This window comes from Plectropomus leopardus, chromosome 5 (genome assembly GCF_008729295.1).
Source record: "Plectropomus leopardus isolate mb chromosome 5, YSFRI_Pleo_2.0, whole genome shotgun sequence".
Taxonomy (NCBI): Eukaryota; Metazoa; Chordata; class Actinopteri; order Perciformes; family Serranidae; genus Plectropomus; species Plectropomus leopardus.
The window spans coordinates 2,242,210-2,254,652 of NC_056467.1; the positions used below are offsets into that span (position 1 = coordinate 2,242,210).

A 12,443-nucleotide genomic window follows, 5' to 3' on the forward strand; every position below is an offset into this window, starting at 1 on the left:
GTGTGTGTGTGTGTGTGTGTGTGTGTGTGTGTGTGTGTGTGTGTGTGACCTCTCTCCAGGCAGCAGAACCAGAGCTCTGGGATGCTCCAGGATGGAGGAGTTGAGCAGAGTGTGACGCAGGTCGCCGTCAGGGTTCGACACCTTCAAACACAACAGCAGAGAAACTTTTTTGTTCAACAGGAATCTTTAAAACAAACAGTTTGTTTTTTGTAAAATACTTATTGTCATAAACAGAAACAATAACAGCACCAAAGAAACAAGTAAAAGATACAAAAAACAACTTTGAATCAATTTTATATTTAGCGATCAGCTGCTCAAATGAAGAAAAAACAGTTATTTAAGAGGAAGACTCCCGTTAACAAAATCTGCTTTTGCACGCACGCACGCACACACACAAACATACACGCACACACAAACACACAGTGTGAGTGATGGTTCTTGCATTCATCAGTGCAGGTGCTGTTCTTTATACTTGAATAACTTTGATTGATTGATTTGATTGTTAATAATTTTACAGTCTTCATTTTTCAGTTCTTAAACACTTTAAAATTTCTTTTAAATAACGTGAAAATTGTAAAAGTAAATAATGCTTTAGAATGTCTTTTAAATAATGTGACACTCAATTGGAACAAATGAACTCGTGTGGGTTATCAGTTTAAAAACTTGTGTTCATAATTATTATTATTATTATTATTATTAACACCTGTCTGGTAACAGATCACTTTCTATACCTCAATCTTCTGCGCTCCAGCGTCAACCCAGTACAGCAGTCTGCTGATGGGGTCAAAGGTCAGAGCCTCCACGTTCTGCAGATCCTTCCTCACCACGACCTCCTGACCCGTGCTGCCGTTCAGACACAGACGCTGCAGGAGGGACGAGAGACACGGCCGACGTTAACGTCGACAGATCGCTGCACGTCAGCAGAACATTTCAGATAAGCAGAAAGACAACTTTACAAAACAGTAGGCAGGTTTTTATTAACCCTCGAACTGCGAACATAAAATACGCCTCATGAAAACACGTCAGATTTGAAAAAACTCCCATTTATCTCAAAAAAGGTTTGTATGCTCACGTGAGGAGGTATTTTAGGTGATTCAAACAAGCCATATTTTACAAAACTGTAATGAAAACACTTTTTTGGCTTTTCTAGGTCACATGATGCTATGGCTACGTGCCTGTCAGTATGAACTGGCTCCCATGATGCAGCAGGAGCTAAAAGAGCTGTTATTGCATCACATAACTCTGAGAAAGTCCAGCGTATCATCCAGAAGTTTTGAATCCACAATTCCTCTGTGAAATCCTGGACTATCAGCTCCCAGAAACCCCTCATACGTGGCCGCTCCCACATACATGCTTGTCTTCCCATTATCAGTCACATAACACGCCTACGTCGATTGGAAATAATGACGGCTAGTGCGGCGGCTGCAACAAAAATAAACCTCCAGTAAAAGCGCCATTTGCAGCATCTGATGCAAATTTTACATAGTGGCCAAAAGAGAAATTACACCATCAGAGTCGGTCATGTGATGCAAATGGCCCAGAAAGACTTTTAACCGTTGACTCACGAGAAAGAGACGTCTGTAAATCAGCAAATTATTTTTTGTGAGCATCAAAACCCCAACGACTCTTTTCACTGTGCAGATTTAAGCCGCCCGCTTTGATAACATTACAAAAAATCAGACATTAACCGCTCGGGCACACACGGCCGCTGCAAGTCTCTAGTCCGCGTGCCTTATCGACGAGACGATCGCGGTATTTTATACCCGGAAAAGGAGCTTTTTTGGCTTCACGTGCCATAGAAATGAACGGGGCCCCGCCTCTACGCTGTATCCAGGTTTCCTTTAATACATCCATGAAATGAAGCTGCTGAGGTTTTGAACATCCGTCGCTTCTTGCTTCTTGTAAGAAGTCGCAGAACATCACTCAAAGGAAACAGTCATATCGCAATTGTGTTTATCAACATTCGAAATATCTCGTAAATCCGTCCTGGAAACCCGCCTCGTGTCTCGTGAACCTTTGGGGTCACGGCTCTCATTTTTATTTTGGATGTAAGCAGACTGGCCGTCCTCCTCACTGACCTGTATGGTGTCCAGTGAGATGTCCGCCCAGTACAGGCAGTTCCTGTCGTAGTCAAAGTCCAGAGCCACGGCCTCCCTGAGGCCGGCCAGAGGCAGAGTCTGGTCTGTGCCCGTGGCCAGGTCGTAGCGATGGATGGAGTTCCTCACGGCGTACAGGATGAACTCGTTACTCTCTGAAAGGACGCGGGAGACATGACTGTGAGCACACTCATCACGTGTCTGTGGGAAATGTGCCTGTGCAGTGAATCAGGTTTAGGAATAAAGATTTGCAGATCATACGTCAAATTTTCATACTTTTACAAACACCACAGAGCTGCCAACCTGACGACTTTCTCGCTGGATTTAGCCGCTTCTCAGACCTTCTTATTTTTTTTAAAAAAAGCTTGGAAAAAAAGAGAAAAGCTCGAGGAAAAACTATATTTCTAATTATCATAATAATATATGTAAAATTATTTTGCTGAGTTATTGTATTATTCAGCACTTTTTCCTTGTCTTGTTTGTTTTTACTTTCTATTTCTTTTCCCAAGTATTCATGATTAAAATTAACATTTAAAAATAAAAATAATAAAATAAAAATTAAAATAAAGGGGGAAGGATTTGATAAGTATTCACTTCCTCCCGCTCAGACATGAAATACTTGTGTTTGTTTACTGAATGCGTCTGACGGACATTCGGATGTTGTTTTGCTTGCTTATATTTTATTTTGTTGCCTGTATTCATTATTTTTATTCATTCATTTATTTACTTACTTATTTTCTTATTTATTTATTCATGTATTTATTTATTTAATTATTTATTTGCCCTATGTTGTTTGAAATAAAGATCAAACTTGCGGACTGGAGGACTCACAGCCGTCCTGTTTTCACTCATATTAATGTGCAATGACATCATCACTGTGCAACTGAAGCTCTGCGTCATCCGGTGACTCTTCATGACTTTTGAAGCGATTACTCGCTACTTTTGTCGGAAAAAGTTGGCAATGCCGCTTAGCAGAGGTGAGTTTTCAACAAGAGCCAACTGAGTGATGAATAACATATTTATAAAGTTACTTAAGCACGTCTTACAGCAGAGTCGGAGAGTCTTTTAGGACAATTTCTCAAGTGATCACATGATCAATCAAGTGTTTGATGCGTTTACCTCCGACAGGACACGGCAGCATCTCTCCATCCAGCCGGGACTCCACATCTCCTCCACTGCAGCTGTCGCCCGGTACCTTCCTGTAGCTGCAGCAGGAAGCAGGAGCACAGACACATTTCCTCAGTTGGACGCTTGATGGCGCTCTCACCAAACACATCTGCTGACCACAACACTTCTCTCCAGAGCGGCAAAAACCAGAGAGAACAAAGGCCGGGCGGCACTCTGACCAATTCTCAGGTGATGAAAATAATTTTAAAAAAGTATAAAAGCTGATGACAGTGGGTCCCAATTATTATCCCCTTTATTTAACCCTTAAGGCCCGTTTTAATATTACAAACACTTGTATGGCTCTGCATACAAAATGCGCTTTTTTATTATTTTCTAATTTTTAGTTCATTTTTAATCAAGATCAGTCCTCATCATAAATATCAAATATTAACTAATTTTAAGAATTTTAACCCTTTATATGCCAGCTTTTTGTCATAATGCCACTATGTTATTAGATTAGAAAAAATAATTATTCCCATATGTAGATGATTTGCAGCAACACTGCACAGTGCACCTAGTGGAAATAGCATGTATTTTCTCCTTATGTAAAATATGGTAAAATGATTACAGATAGTAAAATAGTAAAAATTCCAAATCCCAAAGCAAAAGCCCAAAATGACGCCCAAAAATAATACAATGCGTGTTTTTATGATGGCTGTGGGATTTTAAAAAATGCAGTTTGAATGGGTTTCAACGGAGCATTTTTTCACTTGAAAATGTAACAATTTTGTTTACACAAAAAAAACATAATCGTGCCAAAATGTATGCCATGAACACAACCAAATTATTACTTAAAAAATGAATGAAAAACGTGTAAAATGAGCCAAACAGTCACAGACATTTAACAAACGTGACTAGATTTTCCACCTTTTTCAGTTTGGGATTTTTGGACTGTGGCTGTATCAGATACTTCTGTAAAGTCACAGTTTTACACACAGTATTTGCTGTATTGAGCGGCTGATATCAAAACCAGTTTTTTCGGCCGGCATAAACTGGTATCCTTCCGACAAGTTTTAATAACTTTGCGACCGTTTGTCTTACTGTTTTCGGCGGTGAAAGCTGCCGTCTGTGCCGTGCAGAGGGAGGTCTCCGATGCATCGTAGCTCTTTTAGAAGCGTCAGTATCCAGCCTGGGAATTCGGATGTTTTCATGGGACCTTGTTCAATAAATCCATAATGATAGATCCGATATTGGGTGTCTTCCGTCCATATTTTAATCATATTTCGATGATAAAAGTACATTAGCATTGATGCTAAATGCCATATTGCTTTCCCCAGGTCCCCAGAAAGGTCAGACGTTTGTTTTGGATGATTGTCCACCAATCGGAAGACGAGTCGACGCTTTGTATCCGCTTACGTATGTATACGTCATCTGAAGCAAACTGCACTGTGATTGGCCTAATCCTGCTGTATCTATCGCTCTGTGTTATTGGTAGCGCCTCTGCTGCATTAGAATAAACAGTGGTAGCCCCTAAATAATAATAATAATAATAATAATAATAATAATAATAATAATAATAATAATAATAATAATAATAATAATAATAATAATAATAAATAATAATGATGATAACAATAATAATAATAATAATGGAGACATAAGGGTAAATCAGGAGACAGTGTAACAGGCAGCAGGGCCTCATATGGATGTTAACCCTGTGTTGACTGCAGGCAGAGCAGGCAGGAGAATCAGGGCCCTCTCTGAGGTGTCAGGAGTGTGATGTGCTCTGCAGCAGCACAGAGAGGAGCTGCTTTGCACAATGGCACAGATAATATAGAGGCAGAGTAATGAGTCCTAAAAGTCTGTTAGCCTTTTCGCACTTCCGGTTCCCTCGTCTTAAAGTTTATGGGTTTTTTAAATGGGTTACCGGTAAAATGCCCATTCAAAAATCCCATGTGGTTTTTGACGAGGGAACCAGTGCAATTCCAACTTGCCGGTTGGCCTACAAAATTACCTCATCCCCTCACCACTCTATGGGATACACAAACAACTGCAAAGAAGCAATGGGACCGTTTTTGGAAAAGTGTGTCCATTTTTTAAAACTATAATAGTCACAATGTTTATTTTTTCACTTGGGAAAAAGGTTTTCTCCAACAAAAAAGCTTGTGCATAATACTTTTGTGACATTTATCACTAAAGATCTGTAAAATTCAATTTCTTGTTTTGTTTTTTCTTTTGTCTTTATGGCCTCTTAACTATTTGTATATTCAAGTGACATCACTGCAGCCTAAATATTCTGATAGCCCAGGTTTTCCTGAAAAAAAAAGATATATATCGCTTGATTGTGCATTGAGGGGCTGAAGTTATAAATGCTTTATCCCAAAAAAAAATAAATATCAAAAAAATATCAAGACTGAATTATTGACATGATATGAAAAAAAAAGAAATAAATTGTCAGATTCCACCTGGACCCCTGCCAAGCGTCCGCACATAGTCCTCAGTACATGAGTGTTTTAATATTGTGCGTGTAATAATGTCCGTGTTGATATTTCCTTCCGGTGCACCATCACCACCACCGCAGTGACGCTTTTTGTTTCTGCAAACTGGGAGCGCGCCGCCTGCAAGCTACTGTACGTAATACACTAACTTTACATAAGTATCTCATACAGCCCCACTCCAAAAATCCCAAAATACCCCTTTAAAGCTTAATTTCATTCTCACTGTTTCAATACCACAGGTTTATGAAAAAAAGTTAAAAAAAAATCTAATATTTTGCCACTGAGAGTGCTCGGTTTAGATTTAGTCAAATTAGAGTCTGCAGAGTTTCAAAGAAAAACAGCTTAGCACATAAAATCTCATGTAAATGTGGATCCGCTGCTGCTGCAGACGCCAACATTATGCTAATAAACCACACAAAAGAGTCCCGCGCTGCACGTTTCTGCGCTGCACTGTCAGATAACAGCGGCTTACCCTTTGCTGCGGCGGTAGGTGGTACCGACAGGACACGGCACCGGAGGAGCGTAGAGGTCTCCCAGGAACTCGGGGTCGGGCACGCACACCTGCAGAGACAAGTCTTCGCTCAGCTTGAAGCCGTAGTCACTGCGAGGAGAACGAAAGAGACGAAAGGCAGAGAAAAAAACAGCCGGTTAGCTCCTGCTCTGTGATTAATGGCGGCACCTGATGTGCATTTTTAAACAGAGTCGTGATGAGCTGTGATGGAGCTCCAGGAGAAATAAAAAATGAGCAGAGACTGTTCGGACTAATGTACTGCTTTGAAAGTATTGAAATTAAATTAAGAGTCCGTGCTGTCTGCCTCTCGTGACAGAGGTCCCACTCTCTGAAGCTAATGAACGCAGACTTTTTTAATTTATTTGTCTTACACTGCCGACTCCCCCCACTAATGACTACAAACTATTTAAAACTTGATTTTAAATCATTTTAAATAATATTTTTATCTTCTCTGCACAATCATTTAGTAATTGATTTTACCTTTTATATCTTATCTCTTTTATTGTAAACCTGTATCTTTTATTATGTTTTTATATATTATTGCTCTGTAAAGGACTTTGCATGTTGTTGTATGAAATGTGCGATACAAATAAAGCTGCCTTGCCTTTTAACTCTTGTCCTTTTATTTAAGTCATTGTGATACGGTACGGAAGGATTTCCCTAATATTGTTTTAAATAACTAATTAAACAACTGCAGTACAGCAGCTGCAGAAAAGTACTGAGTCCTAAAACGTGAGAGTACTTTAAAGTGTCAGATTTGTACTTTTACTAACACGGCTAACTGGTTACACGGCAAATTTTTCATTGCAGTTGTTTTTTTATAACATTTATAAAAACAATTCCCTTGACAGTCAGTCTCACAACACTTTAAATACAAAAATCACGCTGGTTTAGGAAAAAATACACAACAGCAAAAAGAAATTGACCGTCTCAAACAGACATCACTGACGCTCCAACAGGACCCCTCGATGTCTCCTGATGTCTCCAGAGAGCAAACGTGGACCTGAGGTGCAACTATAGTGAAACGGACCATAAAGTCATGGATATTTTTATAATTCCTTTAAATTATCCATTCAAATGCTTATAATTGTTTACTTTTCTAAGTACAATATAACAGAGGACAGTCTGTCTAAGTTAGTGTCCATACCGAGTCGCAGTCTTGTGGTTAGTCATTGTTTTTTGGTTTTTTTTTGTCACATTAACTTTAAGTTCAGTACCACATAATGTTTTGGGGGTTTTAGGTGACTTACGATCAGATGGGATTCATCATTGAGCATACCTGAGTAAGAGTACATTTGGATGGATAATGGATAATGATGGAAAATATGAGATAACTTTAACACAATGTTGATGCATGAGGCCTTATGTGCAATTAGCTCATTCGAAATTGTAAAATTAAAATTTCGAAGCCTCTAACACTTCCAGTGGGCAGCTTTGTTGCAAAAACACGGGTGTGTTTATTTCTAAATAGTCCAACATGTTCGTCCTGTTGCGGCATGTATACACACACAGCTGTTTCCGACAACACGCTGCTGAGTGTTTGTTGCGTGTTCGGGTTCCTTTACCATTCGTAATCCTGCCGTGTGCAGGAGCAGTTCGAGATGGTGACGGGCCGGTCGAAGTCCTCTCCGTTGAAACACGTGGCGTGGGGCGCTCGTCTCTTAAACGTCACCTCTCTGCCCAGCAGACACTCGTTGCCGTGCTCATCTGACGGAGACCAGCGCTTGTAGTCAGCGTCAGAGCACGGCACACCTGGAGAATAAAAAATAAATAAAATAAATAAAGATATTTGACAGTGACGTGGAAATCAGAGCTGCTTGTTTGTGCTCCTGGTCTGTAGCAGTTTACCTTTAACCCTATGAGACTATTTGGAGCATTTTACAGGCTTCTCATTCTTCATTTTTTTGATAATTTCAGCTGTGTTCATGCATATGGCATAAAATTTGGCAAGATTGTGTATTTTTGTGTAATTTTAGAATTTCCAACTCAGCTCCTGCATTAAATTAAAAATACACCGGAAACTAAATTCTTACATTCATACTTTTAAGTGCAAAAAAATGCGCAAAAACCCATTCAAACTGCAATTTTTGATCCCACAGCCATTAAAGCATAAAAAACATCCATTGTATTATTTCTGGGTGTCATTCTGGGCTTTTGACTTGTTTTATCATTTTGACTATTTTCTTCCTGATGACGTCATTTTTGCCATATTTGGCACATGGAGACAATACATGCTATTTCCTCTAGGTGCACTGTCACAATCAATGTTGCTGCAAATCATTGACATATCCCAGACTGTGACAATTAAAAAAAAATCTATTTTGCATGTAGTATATTGAAAAGAATTAATTTTTTGTGTTTTGGTTTTTTTCATCTAAAAAACAAAGTGGGCTCATAACAAAAACCTGGCATTTAAAGGGTTAAGATTAATGAATCTTTTATATTTATGATTAGGGCTATAAAATAAGATTAATGTATAATATTTTAAAGCTTGATTTTGAAAATGCAGAGTTAAAAATCAGGAGCTGCGCTGAAAATTCGTGAAGTGTAAACTTCACGAATATTTTGTAAGGTTTGAAGATCTCAAACATAAAAGCTCGATATCCAAACCCTCCCTCTGGACCTCCTTCTCCCTCTTCAACCTACCGAGGACGTCGGAGGTGTTGACCTGCAGGATGAGCCAGCTGTGTCTCTGGTCGGCGTAGGAGCCAAAGATGGTGAAGATGGTGCTCTTCTCTCCGGGTTCGGTCAGCAGCTGGTAGATGTACACCTCCCTGTCCGAGAACTTAAAGTCCGTCCACGTCTCGCCTTCATTGGTGCTGAACCTGACGGAGACATGGACAATTTTTAACATAATTTTAAGAAGCAATGATCATTTTTCTGATGTTTCCTGTTTGCTGCTGAGACACTCTATCCGTTCTTTTTAATTAATCAGTAACCACAATTTCCTTTCTTAACGCAGCCCACACACTCATTATTTAATTGAACAAATGCAAATGTTGCAAATGCAAATACAAATGTTATTTAGATGATGCATAACATCATCTAAACAACATCAAAACACACCGAAGAGCTTTACAGTCAGCAGAGTTCACAGATTACTGTCACCAGTTCACCAAACGTCTCCTCTTCTGTTCCTGAGATATGACGCCGAGTAACGGCCAGAAAACTGTTTTTGAATAACGTCATGATGTCACCGTTGACCTTTGACTTTTTGGATATAAAATGTCATTACTTGATAATTTTATCACATCTATGTGAAATTTTGTCATAATTACCATATCAATTTTTGAGTTATGGCCTAAAATATTGTTTTGTGAGGTGACCTTGACTTTTGACCTGTGATCTTGAGTTAACATTTGAATTTGAGGAAATTCCCTCTAGGCCTTTTTGAGATATTACGTTCTCAAGAAAGAGATGGACGCAAAGTCCCAATGACCTTGACCCCTGAACACCAAAAACTTTATTTTGAGGTCTAAGTGTACATTTGTGTCAAATTTGAAAAAATTCTCTTCAGTTGTTCTTGAGATATCGTGTCTACAAGAATGATGCAGCTGCAAGGTGCCAGTGACCATGGCCTTTGATGTATTATTATCAAAATCTAATCAGTTTAGGGTTGAGTCCAAGTGGACGTTTGTGCCACATTTGAAGAAATCCTCTTAAGGTGTTCTTACGATACTGCATTGAAAAGAATGAGACAGACAAGGTCACAGTGACCTTTGACGTATGACCACTAAAACTACTAAAACTACTTCATTGTTCAGTTGTTCAGTTGTTGTTCAAAGTCCAAGTGAACGTTTGTGCCAAATTAGAGGGAACTCCCTCAAGGCCCTCTACAGATATTGCGTTCACAAGAATGAGATGGACTCAAAGTCTCAGTGACCTTGACCTTTGAACACCAAAAGCTAATGAGTTCACATGAAAGGGAAAAATTCACGTGAAGGGATCTTGAGACATCATGGTCATGAGAATGAACAGATAAAAGTTCACAGTTACCTTGACCTCCGACCTATGACCACCAAAAACTAATCGGTTTATTGTGGAGTCCAAGTGGACATTTGTGGCAAATTTGAAGGAATTATTTTTAGGTGTTCTTAAGATATCGCGGTCATAAGAATGAGACAGACAAGGCCACAGACCTTGACCTTTGACCGCTAAAACACAATCAGTTCATTGTTGAGTCCAAGTGGACATTTGTGCCAAATTTGAAGAAATCATCTTAAGATATTGGATTTATAAGAATACGATAAACAAGGTTACAATGACCTTGACATTTGATCCATGACCACCAAAATCTAATAAGTTTATCCTTACGTCCAAGTGGATGTTTGTGCTAAATCTGAAGAATTTCCATCAAAGGTGTTCTTGAGATATTGTGTTCACGAGGATGGGACGGACAGATGGACAACTAAAACATGATGCCTCTGGTCATGAGGCTTAAAAACACATATGGGGTAATAAATATCAGGCATCCAGTGATTTAACCCATTTATTTGTATTTATGAAGGCAAAACCAGGTTACTGAGTAACCAGAGTACGGGAACTAAGCTCTCTCTGCATGTAAACGAGGTCAACTGTTTTCACATAAAAACTGTATCACCTGCAGGTGATTATGAATAGCCTGCAATGTTGCCGTTGGCTGTGGGGTGTTATATTACACCTCTGTTGACTCGAGCGGTGGTTTTATTTGCCTTTTTTCTCTACAACAAGCTGCTTCGCATTCACGCAATCTGCTCCTGCTGACTAATGAGCACATCCACTGGGGCAGGTGCCGTTTATGTGCTTCACTCCCCAGATTTCCTCAAGCTGTTTGGGGGATTTTAAATGGAAGGCATCCAGTCGCAAAGCAGCCTCTCAGGGTTTTATGTTACAAACTGTTTTGTTTATAGAGAAACAACTGAATGACAGATTTGGCTTCTGAGCTGATATCAGATTTTTTTTTGTCCTGGAGGAACAGTTAAACGGGTCACTTGGACTTACTTGAGATGTGTGGTGGAGCCTCCTTGAGCGATCGCCATCAGGATACCGCCATGGTCTCCCCATGTGTAGAAATGAGGGCCTGCGAGTGCCTGATGAACAGAGAGAGCATTCAGTAAACTATTGAAACATAATATACACAACAGGCTACAAAAGGTACTTCGCACTTCAGGTTTCCCACACATTTTTATGGACAAAATTTCAAAACTTCTCAATTACTTTTCAAGGACCCAAAATAAAATTTCCATTTCGGAGAAGCATGCTTGTCACTATGTCTACAGCACTTGTCGGCCTGGTTTCTTTTTTCTTTTTTTTCTTGTATTGTATTGTATTCAACCAGATGGTCCCATTGAGATTAAGAATTTCTTTTCCAAGGGAGACCTGGCCAAGAAAGTCCACAGTAAAAACACAAGCTCTAAAATTAGCATTAAAAGATAACTTTCTATGAGTCAAAATACACATTCAGGAGTATCTTGATTTTCATAATAAATGCTGCCACACTACATCACATACACACATAACCTGTCTTAAAGGGGAAAGCTTGGCTGGTATTAATTATAGAAAATGTGTTTTTCATTCTTAACAAGCAGCAAATAAGTTGTCTACAATAATTGACGTAGCTTTCGGTGTAACAATTTTGCATCACAATGTCGATGCTGAACCGATATACCACGCAGCCTTAAGTCCACACATATTAGGCCTTGATTCTACCAGCAGCGTTTCAATGACATTATGTCTGCAGCGCTGTTTTGCTCCGTCACCCACGTGGCTCTATATTCCACCGGGAGCGGCTGCTGCCCGTCTCCAGCCCAAATAGACTTTGCTGTCCAGTGGCGGTTACGCGATGCTGACGGACCCGGTGGAATTTAGGGGTTAGAGTTACGTTGCGCCAACAGCTAACTTGATGAAAAAAATGTGCCAAGTGAAAGGTTATCACCTGGACATTAATGTCAAAATTATTTTTTTACTAAAAATTCAACGACTTTTCCAAAACTTTTAATGATTTTTACTAATTCTGTAACTTTTCCAGGTCTAGAAAATGAGAATGTGAGATTCTATGACTTTTCCAGGTTTTTCCTTGACCGTGGGAACCCTGGCACTTGGGTAAATACGAGCATGACTACAAACAAACAAATATTAAATTCCGAACTGATGCTTGTTTTCAGCTACTTCTCAATATGTTTCCCACAACTACAGAAAATGTTAGTGCAAGCGAATAGTGCAAAAAGTCCATAATGCCTGGGGGCTTAAACA

At 39.4% G+C, this 12,443-nt stretch overlaps 1 protein-coding gene across 1 annotated transcript in view; it reads right to left on the reverse strand.

Annotated features, from left to right (window-relative positions):
• Positions 1-12,443, reverse strand: part of LOC121943368 (sortilin-related receptor-like) — an 84,770-nt gene that overhangs the window by 1,611 nt on the left and 70,716 nt on the right. The window contains exons 12-19 of the mRNA XM_042486891.1: positions 11,193-11,281; positions 8,859-9,037; positions 7,778-7,964; positions 6,174-6,302; positions 3,216-3,301; positions 2,079-2,251; positions 732-863; positions 50-141 (exon numbers count right to left, since the gene is read on the reverse strand). Coding sequence (XP_042342825.1) covers positions 50-141; positions 732-863; positions 2,079-2,251; positions 3,216-3,301; positions 6,174-6,302; positions 7,778-7,964; positions 8,859-9,037; positions 11,193-11,281 — 1,067 coding nt within the window. The remainder of the gene's footprint in view (positions 1-49; positions 142-731; positions 864-2,078; positions 2,252-3,215; positions 3,302-6,173; positions 6,303-7,777; positions 7,965-8,858; positions 9,038-11,192; positions 11,282-12,443) is intronic.